The following is a 20138-nucleotide window of genomic DNA, read 5'->3' as shown; positions in this document are numbered from 1 at the left end:
TGCTGACAGAAGTGAGCGTACTGATGATAAACTGCTTTGTTTCTGTTTTCTGACAGAAATGAGGTCAAAAAATGTTCCACGGGTTTCTGTGTGTTTTCTCTTTCTTTAGACGAGACTACACAATCACATAAGTGTTTGTTTATTCGGGAGTTTGGTGTTTCCGACAGGCCCACACAAACACCAGCATCACCACCACATGTTCAGAGTCACTCTGCTGCGTGTCCTGCTGGGAATCAGAAAGCAGCCCGCCGGTTTGTGGTTTTGACCTTTCAGTCTCCAGGACAACGGATCAGTCAGCAATTGTGTCGTCAGCCGTTCATTTTCTTGTGGTACTCCATCACAAAAACAGTTGGAGCCAAGAACTGAACACTGTGTGGCTCAGAGGGGGGTTTCAGCAGCATTCTGGTGGACTCGGCACTGGACCCTGTGGCGGGTGGAGCTGTGTGTGACGGGCTAGCATTAGCATCGAAGCTCCAGGAGAACACGATGGGAAGTCAAGGTCTGGGGGGCCCTGAGGACCAGGACAGGCTGCAGACAGACCTCCACCCGAGGGCTGGTGGATCTGTGGGCAGGACTGAAGAACTCAGCCTGGTTTTTTTAATAGATTTGACTCTGAAGGCCCTGTTCAGCCCCCTGACCCCCCTGACCCCCCTGACCCCCCTGCCGACAGACGCCACCCTCCTCTGCCTCACCCTCACTCCAGCACTGCTGGACTTCCTGTAGCCCAGGGTTCTGAAACCTCTATCACCAAAGAGCCCTTTATGTGACTTTCCACCAGGTCCAGTAGTTCTGGAGCCAAAAAGAACGTTTCACCTTTAGAATGAGGAGAATGCAGCTCAGGAAGTTTTATATACGGTTTTGATTCACAAACAAAAACTAGATCTTATGATGCATTTATGAAGTTAGGGTTCAGAATAGTGAACATTTTATTAAATGTAACCTATTGTTGTACCTGTTTTTAACAGTTTTGCTTCTATTTTCAAATATTTTTTGTTGACAATTTTGAAATTTTAGCTGTTTAAACCCTTTTACCTTCTTTTCAGCAGTTTTGCAGACTTTGTTCCAACCATATTTATGTTCTCCTTTTAGAACTTCTACACATTTCATGTTTTTTTCTACATTCTATCACTTTTTTCCCTACTTGTTGTGTTTTTTTCCCACCTTTACTTGAACCTGTCTTTGAATCTCTCTTGAACCGAGAGTGACGAATCATTTTGAACAGCTCTGTGTTGTGGAACTATAATTAAAGTAAGTTCATTCACGTTTCATATTGTGAAGGCTTGGTGGAGCCGCTGCAGAGGGACTGACGAGCCACATGAGGCTCCAGAGCCGCAGGTTGAACACCCCGGCTCTAGCCCAACACAGGGGAGCGCCTCAAGTCTGTGATGGGACCATCGGCTAGCCTCGTTCAGCATCGTGGACTCTCACTGTGGTGTTGAACCAGGGCTTCTCAGAAACACTGCAGCTGCAGCGGAGCTGGAGGCGGAGCCAGAGCCGGCGCCGGTGCACAGGGAAACTGGTGCCAAGGAGAGACAGACGCAGACTGACAGCGGCGAAGCTTCTCAGATGAGCAGGCGTTGGTGTGTAGAGAACTTACCTGTGGAGAGAGGAAGCTCATTCGCTGCAGTCTGAGCAGAAGATCTCCTCCTCCTCTGGGAGTTCTTTGACTTTATTCGTCTGGTTGTGTACTGTGAAGTTTTTACACCACAAGCATAATAAATATAGCTTGTTTGATGGTAACGTTTACAAGGCAGAGGCTGAAAAATGGTTCTTCAAAAACTGCTTAATGTGGGATTAATAATGCAGTTTCAGTCCCAGTCTGCACACAGAGGGGTGTGTGAGCGTTCTCTCTAGAGTGATTTTCAAACTGGACGTTTCTTGGTGTTGCTGCTGGAGAGAGCGGCTTCCTCTTCTGTGGGAGGCGAGGGCTGAAATGCATCTCTGCAGCTTTTTCCATGTCTGCGTTGCTCACAGCGGTGGGATGCAGAACCTGAAGGGACGTTCCTCAGAGCGCGGCCGCCTGGCAGGAATGAGTCAGCTCCTATAAAAAGAAGACGCTGTTCTGTGTTCACATGCACAGATTTTCCATGACAGCCAGAGAAACGGCGCTTCGCAGCTGAGTAACGGAGCCGGCCGGGTTCACACCGAGGCTCGAAGCGGCGCCTCCTCGGGCCTCTGACGGCGGCGTGCGAGCCCGGCAGACGGAGGAATGTGCTCGGGGTCCGGCCTGGACTCGCACTGCTGTCTGAGGAGGAGCCTCCTAACGCGGCGGCGGGAGGTCGGCTGAGGCCGGGCGCCTGTCACGGTGCCGAGAGGAGTGAATCACACCCAGAGGTCCCGAGGCCGTCCACACACACCTTCACACACTCACTGAGGCAGCTGTTTAAACCGCCTAATACCTGAATTAAACCACACACTGCATGCAAGACACATGCAAGACACCCACACCACGATTTTAACCACCAAACAAATGAATTAAACCGCCTAATACCTGAATCAAACCCCACAGTGTCATGCAATACCTGATTTAAACCACACAATACCTGAATTGAAACTCACATTGCATGCAATACATGATTGAATTGGCCAATCAGCGACAATGTTGATATGTGAGCATAAAGAGTTTCTCTTTAATAGATAATTCAAATGGAGCAGGAACCGGACGTTACCTTATGCACCACAAAACTCTGCCGTCCCCACTGATGAAGGATGGAATTTCTACATTTTGTCAGATAGACAATGCAGAGGGAGAAATGTGGCATGAACCCAACAGCTCGTGTTTCTGAGTGCAGAAGACGCGTTGCAGCGAGAGACGGGGCTCCTGTTGCTGAACCGTGGATGAACTAAAGTAGTGTTTAGCCAACAAATGCAGCTGCTGTGCTTCATTTTGAAAACCGGCCTGAAAAGGCTTCAGTTGAATGAAGTCTCTGAGTCCGTCCCGACCTGGACGCAGAAGACGGACGTGAGACGGACGTGTTCTCTGTCCTGCCTCCAGGGGGAGCAGCAGGAGTGAAACCCTCACCGGGATCAGCATTGCTCAGCGGCAGTGGAAGGCAGCTGCAGGACGCTCAGGTTCTACCGGGTCTACCGTCTTTACCAGATGAGTGTTTTATGTCCGTTTGGATGTTTTATCACAGTCCTGACAGCAAACAGTGGAAACGTTCAGTTCAATAGGCCTCGGCTTTTCACTGTTTCACTTTAGCACATTTAGTCTGAAGAACGTTAAACTGTGACTGCACCTCAGTGTGAGTGTGTTTAGCACGTTGAGTCAGCACGTTGAAAGACTGGTGGAACCTTGGAGACGGGCGCAGAGCTGCAGACTGTTGGTGAAGGGAGGTGGTGCAGCGCCTGACCTGCTGTTTCAGGAGGAAGTTGAACCTGTAACATCCAGATATGCTGCACATGACGAATAAACCCTGCAGTGCTGACAAGACACGTTAGCAGCTGCTTCAGCAAAATACAGAAGAGGCTCGTCACGTGCAGGGCTGGTAATAATCCGTCTGTTTCAAGACCATATCTGCTGCTTCATCCTCTCAGCTCAGGAACCAGCTGGAGGCGGTTCTGCAAACCAACCAGTTAGTGAGCGAAACGGAGTCCGGGTTCGTCTGAGGCTCCTGTGAGGAAACACCATGAAGCACTTCTTCCAGGATGTGAAGCACTCCCTCCAGCTGTCGTTTCACCCGCTCGTCCTGCACTGTGCAGAAAAATATTTAATGTTCAGTCCTGATTAATCGCATATTTCCAGCGTTAATCACTCTTTGAATGTCTTCTTTTTGAACAGTGTTGTTTTGCATTTGAAGACAGTTTTCAGTCCACAACATAAAGCATTCATCAGTCAGTCAGTTCTAAAGTTGATTTAAAGTCTCTGTTCAGGTTTCAGCGTGGAGACGTCCTGCAGCCACTCACTTCTCTGATCAGGACTCAAACAGAGAAAGATTTTCCTTTTGGATCTTGTTGGATTTTCTTTCAAAATAAAGTGCCATGGAGACCAGCTCAATAAAATATCTGTGTTAAAAACAGAGTTTTAAAACTGAAAAAAAGCTCTAAGCCTAATTATGATTAACCATGATTAAAAAAAAATGAATATTTAGTCACCCCTACATTAATTAAACACTATTAACCAAGGTAACCATGACGACCCCCAACACCAGGGTGTGTGTTAGCGCTGCAGACGATCACGTCTCCTCCACCGTTTCCTTCCAGGTTCCTGTTCGTGCTTCCTGTTCTGGTGTGGCGGTTCTCCAGCTCCGCTGCAGGCCGGCCTCAGAACCGCCTCTGGTCCTCTGGCGGCCTGATGTTCTCCGTTCTCCTGCTGTCAGCAGGTCTGCTGGGCGCCGTAACCAGGAGGCTGCTGAGCCACTGAAGCTCTCCCAGTGTGTCAAAGGTCACCACTCTGCTCACGTCTCCACGCCGGCCTCATGTCCCCACATGTCCCACCGGCGCCGCTGGGACACGAGGACTCAGGCTGACTCACTGAGCGGCGCTGAGTCGGCAGGTAGGACCGCAGGTGAGTCCGGAGTCTGAGACTGGGAGGGAAACAATCACCCTCAGGCCACGCCCACACAGCGTTTCAGAAACGTTCCAACAGCAATGCTCTGAAAATGATGTTGGTTTCCACGGAAACGCAAGAAACTCTGGAATCCAAGTAGCTGTCTTGTTGGTCTGAAACCACGGAGAACAGTCTAAACATGAACACTGGAGAACTCAGACAACACCAGGCTGGAGTGTTGTTACGGTGACTGCCAACTCTGAAACTACCAGGACCAGGAGGATCTGGACTGGGACCAGGACCAGAATCTGGACCAGGAGAGGACCTGTCATCGGTCTGAAGGAAGACACTGCTCTTCTTGTCCTGAGCTCCAGACCTCTGCAGCAGCAGCATGATCAGAAAGCCGTGGTGTGACGGAGTCAGAACGTTTTCAGACCAGATCATCTCCTCCGGTCTCCACAGAGACGGAGTCACAGCCTTTTCCAAAAGTTTCACCTCGGGAGCCATTTTTTAAAAGGTTGTGTTTTCAGTTACTGCGACCACCATTGTTGTTTTTTCTGGAAAATGTTGTCATGTAAACAGGTCAAAGGTCATCCCTGATTTCTTCCAGCTTTGGCTGAAATCACTCAAACAGTCCACAGCGCCTGGCTAACGCCTGGCTCCAGACCAGGTGTGCTCATCCCAGACCTTCTGTGGGAATGTGGATTTATTCTTCACAGACAAGGGGTCCTCCGTCAGGTCCTGAAGGGGTCCTCCGTCAGGTCCTGAAGGGGTCCTCCATCAGGTCCTGAAGGGGTCCTCCGTCAGGTCCTGAAGGTGTCCTCCATCAGGTCCTGAAGGGGTCCTCCATCAGGTCCTGAAGGGGTCCTCCGTCAGGTCCTGAAGGGGTCCTCCGTCAGGTCCTGAAGGGGTCCTCCGTCAGGTCCTGAAGGGGTCCTCCATCAAGTCCTGAAGGGGTCCTCCGTCAGGTCCTGAAGAGGTCCTCCATCAGGTCCTGAAGGGGTCCTCCATCAGACCTTAAAGGTATCCTGTAGATGTCTTCATTAGAATAAAACTACGTTCCATTTCAATCATCTGGTGTTTAATGATTCCTCCTTTTGCAGCTCGGAGCTGGTTCACAGCGAGTCCTCGTCACGGAGAATCCAGTCCCGCTTCATCTGCAGCTTTCAGCTTCCATCACTGACTCCATCAGCTGAGCTCTGCTTTACCAGACTGCTGAGAGCACATTAGAAAACACTCGTAATCTCTCCATGGTCCATTTCAGTGCATGAGCGGTCATCCAGCAGGACCAGCTTCTGACCTCTCTGTCTCAAGTGCAGGACTGAGTGCAGGACTGAGTACAGGACTGAGTACAGGACTGAGTACAGGACTGAGTACAGGACTGAGTGCAGGACTGAGTACAGGACTGAGTACAGGACTGAGTACAGGACTGAGTACAGTACTGAGTACAGGACTGAGTACAGGACTGAGTACAGGACTGAGTACAGGACTGAGTACAGGACTGAGTGCAGGACTGAGTACAGGACTGAGTACAGGACTGAGTACAGTACTGAGTACAGGACTGAGTACAGGACTGAGTACAGGACTGAGTACAGGACTGAGTGCAGGACTGAGTACAGGACTGAGTACAGGACTGAGTACAGGACTGAGTACAGGACTGAGTACAGGACTGAGTGCAGGACTGAGGACAGGACTGAGTGCAGGACTGAGTACAGGACTGAGTACAGGACTGAGTGCAGGACTGAGGACAGGACTGAGTGCAGGACTGAGGACAGGACTGAGTGCAGGACTGAGGACAGGACTGAGTACGAGGCCTGGCGCCATGTTACATAAGGAGCGGCCGTTTGTTTGTTTGCCTGAGGCTGTGGGTATAGAAGCCATCCACATCTGGGATGGTTTAATCTGTTTCGGTCTGGTCCGGTCAGGTCCGGTCTGTTCAAGTCCATTCCGGTCCATTCCGGTCGGGTCCGGATCGTGCTGACAGCGGCAGAGCGGCCCGCTGAAGCCTGTGTTGAGTCTGTTTCCTCTGAGGGCCAGCAGCAGGAGCTCATCAGGTTATGAAACTGAACCACTTACCGAGAGCCTCACCCACTTACTCACTCTGACCACATGCGTGTAAGGACGGGCCGACCGGCACGGCTTTCCACTGAGCCACAGGTCCGAGGCTCTGATCCACCGCAGCACCACAGCAATCTGACAGCCTTCCATGGAAAAGCCTCAGCGTTATGTAACACTGACAGTTCACCCTGTGGGCGTGTCTTCCCACTCATTCAGCCGCGCAGCGCTGCTGTTTAGAGGAACAGTCGGTTACCCTCCACTCCCAGGGCGAGTGGTTTGATTCCCTGTTGTGGCAAAGCGCCACACTGAAGCACAAATGGACCAACAGCTCCTTCCGGCATGGCTCACTGTTTGAATCCATCTATCAAACACAGCAGAAGGACAGACCTCAGATCATCTGCCAACATGCAGTGTTACTGTCAGAGAGAACAGCGGAGAGAACAGAGGAACAGCGTCTCCCAGAGTCCAGACTGGAATCACACCGTTTACTGCTCAGTACAGCTGAGGATCGAGACAGGCCGGAGCTGAGAGTGAGCCGTGGAGGAATCAGGAGGACTTCCTGTTCAGATCCCCAGAAGGACATGGAGGACATGGAGGACATGGAGGACATGGAGGACATGGAGGACATGAAGGACATGGAGGACATGGAGGACATGGAGGACATGGAGGACATGGAGAACATGGAGGACATGGAGGACATGGAGGACATGGAGGACATGAAGGACATGGAGGACATGAAGGACATGAAGGACATGGAGGACATGAAGGACATCCCCCCCGTGTCTGAGAAACCGTTACAGATTGATGTTTGTTTGTGTTTTTGAAATAGAAACAGAATGGCACACCTAAAGCTTGACATGATCCACACTCTGTCAACCGAGCCACAAGTGTGTGAAGTGTGTGAAGTGTGTGAAGTGTGTGACTGTCGTTTAAGCATCAGAAAACACATCTAACAAAATGTTTTAGAAATGGACACAGCTGCAGCATATTTTAATGTGTTCACCTCTTTAAATGAAACCGGTGCATTCACTCTGTAATCTCCACCAATTACAGTAGAAAACCATACGTGAGTGAATTTTGTGCTTTCACAAAGTGTAAATGTCCTGTGAGTCACACACACACGCGCACACATGCACACACGCAAACGCATGTCTTCCTTTGAATTTCTGGAGCATTTCTGATAATGAAAGTTTTGTGGCGGTGCTTCATCTCTGCGTAATGCGCCCCACGCCGGGCTTTCTTTATCAGTGAAAGCAGAAGTTGTCCTGGAAAGTCTTGCTCAACAGCGGAGAGTTGAGGGTTTCCTCAGGAGTGAACCCGGCGACTCCAGTGAGTGTGTCACTTATCGCCAATGACTGGATTCAGCAGACGCTTTCACTGCGAGACGAGGAGATCAGCTTCCTCCTCCCAGCTGGCCGTTATTCAGCGCATCTCATCGACCTTACCACTACGACCAACCACTGCTACCACTACTATTAACCACTGCTAATCATCATGATCACAGACATAATGCTGGGGGGTTGTGCCAAGTTGCATTGTGGGAAGGTTCCTGATTTTTCAGTTGTCTTAACTGAAGTTGTGATCATAACTTGTTGACGATCTTTAAAAGCAGAAACTGCTCATAAACCAGTGACGTCTGACCGCGGGCTGCAGTTCTGTGTTCGTACTTGCTCACTGAAAGCTTTCCTGCGTTTCACAGTTTTTATTTCTCCATTGGTTTGGCTCATTTCCTGAAACAGAAGTTACATTTTCAAAACTGTAAGGTCGTTTGGCAAAACAGTCTTCCATCAGCTCAACACCAGAGTTCACTTCCTGAAGCTCTTCTCTCTCTCAAATCTGTTCACCCATGTTTCAAATCTCTGTTTCTTTCAGTCAGAGCCTCCAGAATGTAAAGATCCTCCTGAGCAGCTTCGGCTCGTTTCTCCAGACAGACCAGACGTTCTCAAACAGCCTGGACGGTTCAGCTCAGCACTATGGCTCAACTGTCAGAGATCACATCTCTTCCAAACAGTTCACTCAGACATCAACACTGAAGGAAAACAGGCCTGAAACAGTGAGACAGACCTCCAGAGTTTGACTTCACACTTTGCTCTCATACTGCCAAGGAAATTGTAGTAACTATAGAAACACAAAGGAATTATAGAGACACACACACACACACACACACACACACACACACACACACACACACACACACACACACACACACACACACACACACACACACACACAAGGAAAGCCGTCTGTAGCCTAGAGTGCTGTGAACCAGCTGGAGTTCCACAGCTCGCCCTCCTGTCAGGCTCCTCCCCTTCCTGGTACGTGATACCTTCACTACTCCTATTTAGAACTTTTTACAACTTCTCAGGTTGTTTTGAGGATTAAATTTCTGTTTCAAGAAATGAGAAAACCAATGTAAGTAACTGTAAAATGACAAACTCCTCTGACCCTCTGGTTGTTTTCCTTCTGTTATTTTTGTCTTTATTTGTGTTTAAATCTGCAGTCTGTCTGACGATTACATGTTGTTCATGTTCAAAATAAAAAGGAAGGAAGACAGTTTGAGGTCTTTTCTTTCTTCATTCTCTTGAATGAGAAATCGCTTCTCGCAGCTCGGTACGTCCTGCTGATCCACAGACCTGGGCGGACTCACTGCGTCAGAGTCAAACGTCACACCGAGTGACTAAAATGATGAAAATCCTCCTCCTGACGCTCTTCAGAGGAAAGTCAGTCCTGATCCCTCTCAGACCAGCGCTTCCTCTCTGCTGGTTGGCTCCAGCTGGGTTTGACTTCAGCCCTTCATTCCATTTTGATTCAGGTGAGTTCTGCTTGTAATGAGTTGAAGGTTTAAAAACAGACTTCATTGACTTTCACTGATGCTTGGCAGAAATGCTGTTCCACCAGTCATGCTGAATGGTGCAGGGTGGAGTCCCGGTGTGATCCCGGTTCCCGCTGCTGCTGTCGAGTCCTCCTCCGTCCGCAGGGTTGTGATGGAGAGCTGGGTCTTGGCGGCGGCAGAGTCCCTGAAGCCCCCGCAGAGAACTGAGTGGGCGGCACAGCACAGTCCCGTTCGCAGCCTTATATGGAATGTAGAGATCCTGACAGCTGACCAGCGTCTCACCTTCGACCAAACAGGATGACATGTTCAGAAACGTGAATGAAATGCAGGATTAGGGCCTGAGGTCACATCTGAAGCTTTCGTTCTCTGGTCTGTGTGATTGAGTCTGCTCTCATCTCCACCGTGATGCTTTAAAAAGGAAAACCAAACAGCCACCAAGGCACTGAAGAAAACCATCCAAGCTTAGGAAACAAGATAAAAGAAGCAGAAGAAAGTGTAAATGGACCTGTAAAAAGGCTTCAGACGGAAGGAAAGAGTCAGAAGACGATGACTTCAGCCGTCTTAAACTCCGTCGTTTGAGTTTATTGCTGGGTTTGTCGCTTTCGTTAGCGTCGGAGGACGGCGGCCCGCTGTGGTTTACACTGACAAATTCGTTATGCTGAACATGGGAGCGTCTCCGTCTGAAAACACGTTCAAAACCTTACGGGTATTCACAGGTACCGTGCCTCGAATGGGACAAAAGAGGATTACATGTAAATTAACTATAGACGGTGAATCAGTTGGTGCTTGTGAACATATTACTGTCAAATCTACTTCTTTTTTAAGTAAAGACTTGTGAAACTTTTAATGTCTTTGCGGCAAACAGCAGATTAAACATTTTTAATCTGATCCCGGTGATTTCCCTGATCAAGCAGAAAGACTCGGCTGTGTGGTCTGAGACGTGAGGCGTGAGGAACCTGAGTGCAGATCAGGATGAAACAGCTGAGAGGACCAGGCGGCGCCGCCAGAGGAGGGCGGAGACCGAGCCAAGCATGAAGCCACGGAGCCACAGCCCGGTTATGACACCATGAATCAAAAAGCAGAACACCAACATTCAGACATGGAAACCGGGGTTTTCCCTCCACTCAGCAGGACCGCAGCATTAAACATGAAAACTGCAGACTTCAAGAGCTGTGTTATCTTCAGCTTCAAGTCTCAGACGCTTCGTGGCTGCAGATGAATTTTACTGTGGGGGAAAGTGGTAAAAACGGCTCGTTTGGTTCTGAAGTTCCAGATCCCAGATCCAGATGCGCTTCTGGGTTCTTTTCAGGACAAGGCCTGTAAAGCGCCAGCGTTCATCCAACTGCAGGGATATGAGCAATCTGTTCGAGGGAAGAGTCCAACCTGTCAGCCGACAGCCGTGCTCTTATTCTGAAGGGACTGTCTGCTCCCGTTTCCTGTAAGATGAACTGAATCAGGAGTTCATCTCAGAAACAAACTGAACCAGAACCCACAGTCATCCTCTGTGAACTGTTAGAGTTTGGATTTATTTCATCCAAAACCGGACTGGTGCAAGATCTGAAAACTGATCACTTCATAACTCAGTCCAGAACAAAAGCGACCCAGAAATCCTCTGAAAGTCTCACTCTGGACCTCGTGCACTCCAGCTGGAAAATGTGCAAGTTGTGGTATCCATTCTGTAAAGTCATTTTTTCTTTAAATCCTCAAACTCCAACCAAAACAGCAGGAAGTCTCCTCTGGGTCTGGTTCTGCAGGAAGCCTCCTCTGGGTCTGGTTCTGGGTCTGGTTCTACAGGAAGTCTCCTCTGGGTCTGGTTCTGGGTCTGGTTCTGCAGGAAGCCTCCTCTGGGTCTGGTTCTGGGTCTGGTTCTACAGGAAGTCTCCTCTGGGTCTGGTTCTGGGTCTGGTTCTACAGGAAGTCTCCTCTGGGTCTGGTTCTGGGTCTGGTTCTGCAGGAAGTCTCCTCTGGGTCTGGTTCTGCAGGAAGTCTCCTCTGGGTCTGGTTCTGGGTCTGGTTCTGCAGGAAGTCTCCTCTGGGTCTGGTTCTGGGTCTGGTTCTGCAGGAAGTCTCCTCTGGGTCTGGTTCTGCAGGAAGTCTCCTCTGGGTCTGGTTCTGGGTCTGGTTCTGCAGGAAGTCTCCTCTGGGTCTGGTTCTGGGTCTGGTTCTACAGGAAGTCTCCTCTGGGTCTGGTTCTACAGGAAGTCTCCTCTGGGTCTGGTTCTGCAGGAAGTCTCCTCTGAGTCTGGTTCTACAGGAAGTCTCCTCTGGGTCTGGTTCTGCAGGAAGCCTCCTCTGGGTCTGGTTCTGCAGGAAGTCTCCTCTGAGTCTGGTTCTACAGGAAGTCTCCTCTGGGTCTGGTTCTGCAGGAAGCCTCCTCTGGGTCTGGTTCTGCAGGAAGTCTCCTCTGGGTCTGGTTCTGGGTCTGGTTCTGCAGGAAGTCTCCTCTGGGTCTGGTTCTGGGTCTGGTTCTGCAGGAAGTCTCCTCTGGGTCTGGTTCTGCAGGAAGCCTCCTCTGGGTCTGGTTCTGGGTCTGGTTCTGCAGGAAGTCTCCTCTGGGTCTGGTTCTGGGTCTGGTTCTGCAGGAAGCCTCCTCTGGGTCTGGTTCTGGGTCTGGTTCTGCAGGAAGTCTCCTCTGGGTCTGGTTCTGGGTCTGGTTCTGCAGGAAGCCTCCTCTGGGTCTGGTTCTGGGTCTGGTTCTGCAGGAAGTCTCCTCTGGGTCTGGTTCTGGGTCTGGTTCTGCAGGAAGTCTCCTCTGGGTCTGGTTCTGCAGGAAGCCTCCTCTGGGTCTGGTTCTGGGTCTGGTTCTGCAGGAAGTCTCCTCTGGGTCTGGTTCTGGGTCTGGTTCTGCAGGAAGCCTCCTCTGGGTCTGGTTCTGGGTCTGGTTCTGCAGGAAGCCTCCTCTGGGTCTGGTTCTGGGTCTGGTTCTGCAGGAAGCCTCCTCTGGGTCTGGTTCTGGGTCTGGTTCTACAGGAAGTCTCCTCTGGGTCTGGTTCTGCAGGAAGCCTCCTCTGGGTCTGGTTCTGCAGGAAGTCTCCTCTGGGTCTGGTTCTGGGTCTGGTTCTGCAGGAAGTCTCCTCTGGGTCTGGTTCTGGGTCTGGTTCTGCAGGAAGTCTCCTCTGGGTCTGGTTCTGCAGGAAGCCTCCTCTGGGTCTGGTTCTGGGTCTGGTTCTGCAGGAAGTCTCCTCTGGATCTGGTTCTGGGTCTGGTTCTGCAGGAAGTCTCCTCTGGGTCTGGTTCTGGGTCTGGTTCTGCAGGAAGCCTCCTCTGGGTCTGGTTCTGGGTCTGGTTCTGCAGGAAGTCTCCTCTGGGTCTGGTTCTGGGTCTGGTTCTGCAGGAAGCCTCCTCTGGGTCTGGTTCTGGGTCTGGTTCTGCAGGAAGCCTCCTCTGCTCAGTGGAACATTGTATTTTTCCCTCCATCTGAACCTTGAGCGCTGCCCTCTGAGAGGCTTCTAAAATAGAAAAATAAATAAGTAGAGCAGAGAATAAGAATGTTCAGATCCACACACAGTGTAAACAGACAGGCCGTCCTGGTCCTGCACGCCTCCACAGCTCACATGCTCCTTCGGAGCCCTCAGGGACCTGAGACATGCAGGACTGTGGCCCACAAGGACCACATGCAGGACGTCCAGCTGTATCATGGACAGGGTCATGTTTTAAAGGGGGACAAGGTGGTTGTGTGTCTTTGCTATTAGCTTTTTTTTATTTGAAAGGAGTGTTGAACAGTGTCTTCGTCTGATACCGACACGTTTGACAGCTGAGTCCATGGCTCTGAGGGACGTGGTGGGCGTGAAAATACTGTCATGAGCCAGATGAAGGAGACTGAAGCCAAAGTCACTAAAAAACAATCCAGCAAACCATCAGGTTGTCAGAAAGGCTGAGAGTCCCTCAAATCCCCTCCCTTCGTGCTGGTCCTGCTCAGCTTGACCCTCTTCATGTCTTCTGCTGACAGAGCAGCGTCGAGCAGGAGTGCAGCAGGCGTCCCTAATGAAGCAGCCTGCCGCTGCAGAGCACAGAGGACAGGAGACACCCCACTGCTGCTCCGGTGGGCGTGGCCTGAAGAGGATTATGTCGGTGAATGTGGAGACTCCCTCCCCAGGGAAGAGAGGAAACATGTCTGTTTGTGAGCTACACCCAGCGCCTTTCTTCTTGGTTTTGTGGCAGAGTGTTTACGTTGTCTCAACACCTTCTGGGTAGAACGGAGCAGCGCCGTCATGCGACCTCCAGGAAGCGCCTGGCCTCTGCCGTTGGGTTTTTTCAGAGTTGTCGTGGTTTCAATTAGGGGCTTTGTGGGTCGGCCAAACCGCTCGTTCCCCATGGATCTGGAAAAATGTGTTCATTCCCGTTGTGTGTGCTGTCTGCCAGACGCTCAGTGAGTCGGGGGGCCAGGAATGCTGAGAGCTGCCACCAAATTTGGTGTTTTTATGTGTCACCGCCCTGGACTGGGAATCCACGCATCAAAAATAGACGAAATTCCACCTTTGGGAGCTCACATTGTGGACTGATGACAGGTCAGATATTTACCATGAAAAGAGAAGGATGTGGACGTGCTGAGGCTCTGGAGAGTGTTTTCAGTAGCTGGGTCTGAACATGAGTCACTGGAGTGTCTGAGTCCGAGACAATGGTTCTGATAAGAGGACTGTCTTCTGTTTACTGCTTCAGTGCCACGAGCCACAACTTCAGCCTCCACAGAAATCCCTAAAATCAGTCCCAGAGAAGTCCACAGAGTGTCATGGATAGACCTGGCAGGACGAACTCGGTCTCCGGAGCTTTAGGCTCAGATTCACCGTGTGAATCGAAGACCAGCTGAATCCGTCATCAGCCGTCTTCAGTCTCGGAGGACGGTGTCTCGTTTTGTCTCGGAGGAGCTGTTTACAGAGACGCTGTCAGACCGGTGAACTTACTCACTGATAACTTCTTGTGTTACCGTGGCAACGTCCCAACACGCTCCTGTCTCTGAGGGAAAAAACACCAACCAGCCCACTCACTTCCGCCTGGCTTGAGTTCTGCAGGGAAACACTGAGCGTGTGCAGCGATTATCCCCCCCGAGATCTCCAGGGACCCGGGGGGGGCGGCTGAATAAACATGACTGATATGTGTGTGTGTGTGTGTGTGTGTGTGTGTGTGTGTCCTCTGAAGACCTGCTCTGACATGAACAGGAAGCACAGTGATGTGTGAGTCGCTAAACACTCAAGTAACTTTCCATATGCTGTGTCATGTTTTCAGTGTGTGTGTGTATGTGTTTGTGTGTGTGTGTGTGTGTGTGTGTGTATGTGTGTTGGGGGGAGTGAAAAGAATGTGTGTTCACAGAAAGGAAGTCTGGCCAGACAGTGTAAGATGACATCATAGACTGATGGTGCTGTGTGTGTGTGTGTGTGTGTGTGTGTGTGTGTGTGTGTGTGTGTGTGTGGGGCGGGGTTTCACGCTGCAGCTCTCCTCTATAAGAGGGCTGAAGCTCTGGCGGCGATTCAGACTCCAGCAGCAGGAACAAACGAACACTTGGAGACTTTTCAGCTTCTTCATCTTCTTCATCTCCAGACAGCAGAAGGTAAGAGATCCACCTGACCTGAGCTCCACTGCTCCGAGCCTCGTTCTCCTGTTGAGAGTGTGGAATTAAGACTGACAGCAGCTCTGAAACTCAAACGGAACAGAGCTGAACAGAAGCACTGACACCGTTCTGTTCATTTAACCTGCGTTTTACTAATTCATCAAATATGAAGGTCTGTCCTCTATGGATGAAGTTGTAAATAAAAGTATTTTGGGGTAGATTATTTTGAAGGTTTCATGTGTTTTCGTATTTACTGAACCAGCTGCCGATGGGATTTCATCCATCTGGACGTCTCTTGGGAACGTAGATCATTTTTAACCTCTAGACTTTCACTGATGCTTGAAGCTTTTCTAGAAATCGGCCGCAGCTGAGCTGAAACACGCAGCTGTATGGAGCAGGACCGTGTCAGACCAAAGCTTTCAAAATGTCCAGATGTACTGCGACACACTGGAGGTCAAAGTGTGGGGCCGGACCCCCGGAGCGGACATCAGGGGACAGTGTGAGGGTCAGGGGGAGTCCTGGTTAAAAGAAGCCACTGGAAGGAAGTTAGTGAACGGTTTAATGACTGGATCTGGCACGGAGGTGGAAGTAAATGATATAATAAGCTTCAAAGACCAACGGGTGCAAATCTGAGAGCTTCCTTCTCCAGTATTTCAAACTGAAAGCACGAGAAAGCTGAAGGAAGCTTCATGCGGTGATTAAATTTATCAAAAAAAAACCATCTTTAAATCTAGAAGCTTTATTAAAAACATGAGCGGCTGAATCAAAACTGTTTCAGATGTGAGGATCAGATCATGTGATCATTTTGTCTGTGGAGCCTGGATAATCTTGCGAGTGTGTGTCGCTGGACTGACTCCAGCGCCGTCTCAGACCTTCCCACAGCTCCCTGCGGTTTCTCCTCTGACCGAGGTTTCAAACTCTTCGCTGTTGACAGTGAAAGTGAGCAAACAGGAGGCCACGGCGCCGACCCGTGACTCACTCTCTGACCCGTGGACAGACGCACTATTGACGACCGCCACGGAAAATCGTTGCCGACACTCTGCTGCCATGGGTCTGTCCCATGATGCAGCGGTGCTCAGCTGGCGCCAGTCACGTCACGACGGCCAGCTCCGGCTCGGCCGTGGCTGAGAAAACGTTTACATCCCGCCGACAAAAGAACAGCACTGAAAATGCTGAGATTTAACTGAAAGCTTCCCGTTGACTTCAACCACATTTCCCTGGACGATGTCCTCCTAGCGCCCCGAGCGTGGCCAGCGAGCAGCTGGCTGCTGCAGCGTGTTCGGTGCAGGTTCACATCCAGCGCTGCTGGTCGTTGATCCAGTGGATTATTTGTCAGATTTCTGCCTAGTTTTCACTTTCTAGAACATTCAGACTGTTTTCCTTGAGCTAACTCACACTGGAAAGGCAGCGAGCATTTCTTTGAGCAGAGTTAGTCTCTGAAGTGCCAGCTTTATAACTCTTTTCCCTTATTTTTCTTGGTATTCTGCTGGTTCTATTGTTTGCCTTTCAGTGAAATGCAGTTGTGTGACTGAGAGAAGGAAAAGCCGTGGCGTCCTTCAGTGTATCCTGTGTGTTATCTGCCTGGGAGGACAGGCCTTAATCTTTCCCAGAGGACATGCGGGAGCTGCTCTGTCCGTTCTGAACAAGCAGAGGCTCTCTGGCTCAGCGGTTTATTCACATATTGTCGTCTGGCTCGCACAAGCTGCCTCTTCATCTCTGAAGAATTTCACATTTTGTCCTGATGAGCTCCGGCTCCACTTCTGCTGAAGTTCAACCCTCTGCGGTGAAGACATCCTGAGTCAGAGGCTGGGCCCAGGCCAGGTCCAGGAGCAGCTTCCAGCAGCAGGGATGTTTTTAATTGGAGCAGTTTGAGTGTAAAGCCGTCATGTTCACAGGCTGTATGTGTGTGTGTGTGTGTGTGTGTGTGTGTGTGTGTGTGTGTGTGTGTGTGTGTGTCTGCAGGATGCTTTGTGTGTGTGTTTTCCTGCTGCTGACCCTGAGCAGGCTGAGCCACGGCTCCCTGCAGGACAAGCAGACCGACTTCGGACTGAAGGTGTTCTCCCAGCTGGCGCGGGGCTCGGCGGACCGGAACGTGGTTCTCTCTCCGTACGGCGTGGCGTCCGTCCTGGCCATGGCGCAGCTCGGGGCTGATGGGAAGACGCGGAAAGCCTTGACGGCCGCCATGGGCTTTTCTCTGCAAGGTGAGACGGCGGGACTGAGGTGCTGGGGACCAGCGGGTTCCTCTGTGAAGGCGGGTCTGATGATGATGATGATGATGATGATGATGATGATGATGATGATGATGATGATGATGGACTCCCCGGTGCAGAGCGAGGCATGCCCCGGCAGCAGCGCCTCCTGCAGCGGGACCTGTCCAGCGAGCAGGGGGTGGAGATGGCCAGCGGGGTGATGGTGGAGAGGAAGATGAGCCTGGAGAAGAGCTTCCGCCGGACCCTGGCCAAGGCCTTCCAGGCCCACCCCCACCAGGTGGACTTCACCAGGCCGGACCAGGCCGTGCACGTCATCAACGCCTGGGTGTCGGACCACACCGCAGGTACGCTGCGTCCCCACGGCGCCCCCCGCAGGGCTCCGCTCCCCGTCTGACCCCGGGTTCACCTCTGCAGGAGCCGTCCCGGAGTTTCTGGCTGCAGGGTCTCTGTCTGACGAGACCCGCCTGGTCCTGCTGAACGCGCTGCACTTCCAGGGCGTCTGGAAGGTTCCCTTCGACCCCAAGCTGACCCAGGAGCGGATGTTCCACTGCGCCAACGGCAGCACCGTGCCCGTGCACATGATGCGTCTCACCAACCGCTTCAACTACGGTAGGGAGCGTCTCCAGTGGAGCGTGGCCGCAGTGCGTCGCCTCCGCTCGGCTGAACGCCTCGTTCCCCCGCAGGCGAGTTCGTGACCGCCGACGGCGTGGACTACGACGTCCTGGAGGTGCCGTACGAGGGCGACTCGCTCAGCATGTTCCTGGTGTCCCCGTTCGAACCCGAGGTGCCTCTGAGCGCGCTGAGCGAGCACCTGAGCAGCCGGCTGATTGGGCAGTGGAGGGCGGAGCTGAGGAGCGTGAAGAGACAGCTGGCGCTGCCCAGGTGAGCCGCCGCCGCCAGGACGCCGGCCGAGGGTCACCACCCGCAGCACGAAGTAAACCGCCGTCTTTCTGCCGACTTCCAGGTTCACTCTGAACACGGAGGTGGATTTGAAGACGACGCTGATCAACATGGGGCTGGGAGACATATTCAACCTCACGGCCGACTTCACCCGCATCACCAGTAAGTCCACGTCGGCTCGGCTTCGTCTCCAAAGCCGAGCGCTGCCTAACCCGCTCTGTCACGCTTTATGTAACAAACATGCTCAGGTTGTGTGGAAGCAACCTTAAACAGCTTCACTAAACTAAGGCCGTCCACCCGGACGGAACCGACCTGACGGTGTTCTCTGTTTGCAGCTGACGAGAGGCTGTGTGTGTCCAAGATCCTGCAGGGTGTGAAGCTGGAAGTGAACGAGCAAGGCACCAGAGGAGCAGCAGCAACAGGTAGCCGAGGCCGGGCGATGTTTGGATGAGAGTTTTAGTTTGACGATAAAATGACCTTGGAAAAAAACCCCTAAAATGATTACAGATAAATAGGAAATTTACTGTAAGAATAGTTTTGGTAATTCCATCTGTCAGCTATTATTGAACAGCCGTTCCCTTTAATCGTCTGTCTTCCCCGTCAGTTCTTGATGTTGCCAAACAGGCAGCATAGCGTTCTGGATGTTATATCTGTGCTTTCTGATGACTATCTGAACCGTCCTAAACTGGCAAACTGAGATCACTGAGAATTACTACTGCAGCAACACATCATCAGCAGGGTCAAACTCACCTGTCTCACCACGGTCTAACCAGCTCACGTTCCCTGCTAGTGGGTGAACAATCCAATGCTTGGTGAATTCTGCTTCACAATGATAGGAAGACGAGGGGGAGGGGGGAACAATACTACGTGACGCAAAGCCGCTCATAGCACTTTTAGTTTGAATAAAGTGTCTGGTTTATTCAGATTTTAAAGCTGAATTAAATCATTCCTCCGTATGAACCTTCACACAGCGTTAGATTCATTCCAGTCGTTCTGCAAGTTCTGCTGCTCTACTGCTAAGACGCACATTTTCCAAGATGGAGCAGGCGTCGGACTCCAACAGAGGATTTCATTCATAGAGCAGAGACATTTGGCCTTTTCAAAGCTGTAGCATCAAAGTTAATCGGGGGCCGGGGGATTGGAGAACAACTCAAAGAATGGACGGCCTCCACAGTCTCCAGAGAAGACGTCGGTAGACGACTGAGGACAGCCCTGACCGGAGCTCTTCTCTTGTTTCCTCAGCTGCCGTCATGTTTTCCCGGATGGCGGTGGAGGAGATCACCCTGGACAGGCCCTTCCTCTTCCTCATCCAGCACAAGCACACAGGTAAACGGCTGGTCTCCAGCCGGCCTGACGGAGCGGGCCGTGGCCGGTCGGCGGTCGGCGCTCACCCTCCCCCCTCTGTGTTCAGGTGCAGTCCTGTTCAGCGGGCAGTTCAACCAGCCCCGCCAACAGTAGCCGTCTGAAGGCCGCTCCGCTCCACTGTGTGACTACTGCTGCTCAAACCAACACCTCCATCACCAGAGGCCTGGAGGAGGGACGGCGTTGGTGGATTTCTGTCGTCAGATGCACTTGATGAGGAGGACAGAGGCTGGAGACAGACGGCTGCCTGCCTCACACCCCAGAAAGATGGATTCCTGTTGTCTTTATTTTTCATTTTTTTGTATTTTTGAAATATTTATTTATTAAAGAATATTATGTTTCTACAAGGGCCTGTTTGGTGTTTTGAATGCAGAAGGTCAACACTGACCTCTTGTGGACTGAAAAGGAACTGACCTATCTGGAAACCACGTGATGCACTGAAATAAGACTGTTCAAACTGTCTCGCCTGGAAATCCAGGCTCTAAAGATGGCTCTCTCACAAAAACAAAAATATTGTTCAATCGAAAACAATATTGATAAATAAAAAACCAATACTCATCCCCACACACCTATACAAACAGTAATACACACTATTAAACACACCTCCACACATTAACGCACACAAATATACCAAAAATATTGATACAGCATCTCTCTCTCTCTCTCTCTCAGTTCAATGAAGCTTTATTGGCATGACAAACACACATTCACATTGCCAAAGCGTTACATAAAAGCACACAG

At 51.1% G+C, this 20138-nt stretch overlaps 1 protein-coding gene across 1 annotated transcript; it reads left to right on the top strand.

Annotated features, from left to right (window-relative positions):
* The first annotated feature begins 321 nt into the window (after window positions 1–321).
* On the top strand, window positions 322–19587 carry serpine1 (serpin peptidase inhibitor, clade E (nexin, plasminogen activator inhibitor type 1), member 1). The gene is made up of 10 exons (XM_030087031.1): window positions 322–326; window positions 14892–14925; window positions 16888–17126; window positions 17255–17479; window positions 17550–17744; window positions 17819–18017; window positions 18100–18197; window positions 18371–18457; window positions 19278–19361; window positions 19447–19587. Exons 3-10 carry the CDS (start codon window positions 16889–16891, stop codon window positions 19491–19493), a joined length of 1173 nt encoding a protein of 390 aa, XP_029942891.1. The 5' UTR covers window positions 322–326; window positions 14892–14925; window position 16888; the 3' UTR covers window positions 19494–19587.
* The last annotated feature ends 551 nt before the right edge of the window (window positions 19588–20138 follow it).

This window comes from Salarias fasciatus, chromosome 3 (assembly GCF_902148845.1).
Source record: "Salarias fasciatus chromosome 3, fSalaFa1.1, whole genome shotgun sequence".
Lineage (NCBI taxonomy): Eukaryota > Metazoa > Chordata > Actinopteri > Blenniiformes > Blenniidae > Salarias > Salarias fasciatus.
The sequence above is the reverse complement of the archived record's forward strand: the minus strand, read 5'-3'. Positions and strand labels throughout refer to the sequence as shown.

What these genes read in the sequence shown, in the direction of transcription:
- serpine1 (XM_030087031.1), top strand. Translation starts at nt 16,889, where the DNA reads ATGCTTTGTGTGTGTGTTTTCCTGCTGCTGACCCTGAGCAGGCTGAGC. An exon ending in CGACTTCACCCGCATCACCA is followed by an intron (nt 18,198 to 18,370) that starts GTAAGTCCACGT and finishes CTCTGTTTGCAG; the next exon opens with CTGACGAGAGGCTGTGTGTG. An exon ending in CATCCAGCACAAGCACACAG is followed by an intron (nt 19,362 to 19,446) that starts GTAAACGGCTGG and finishes CTCTGTGTTCAG; the next exon opens with GTGCAGTCCTGTTCAGCGGG.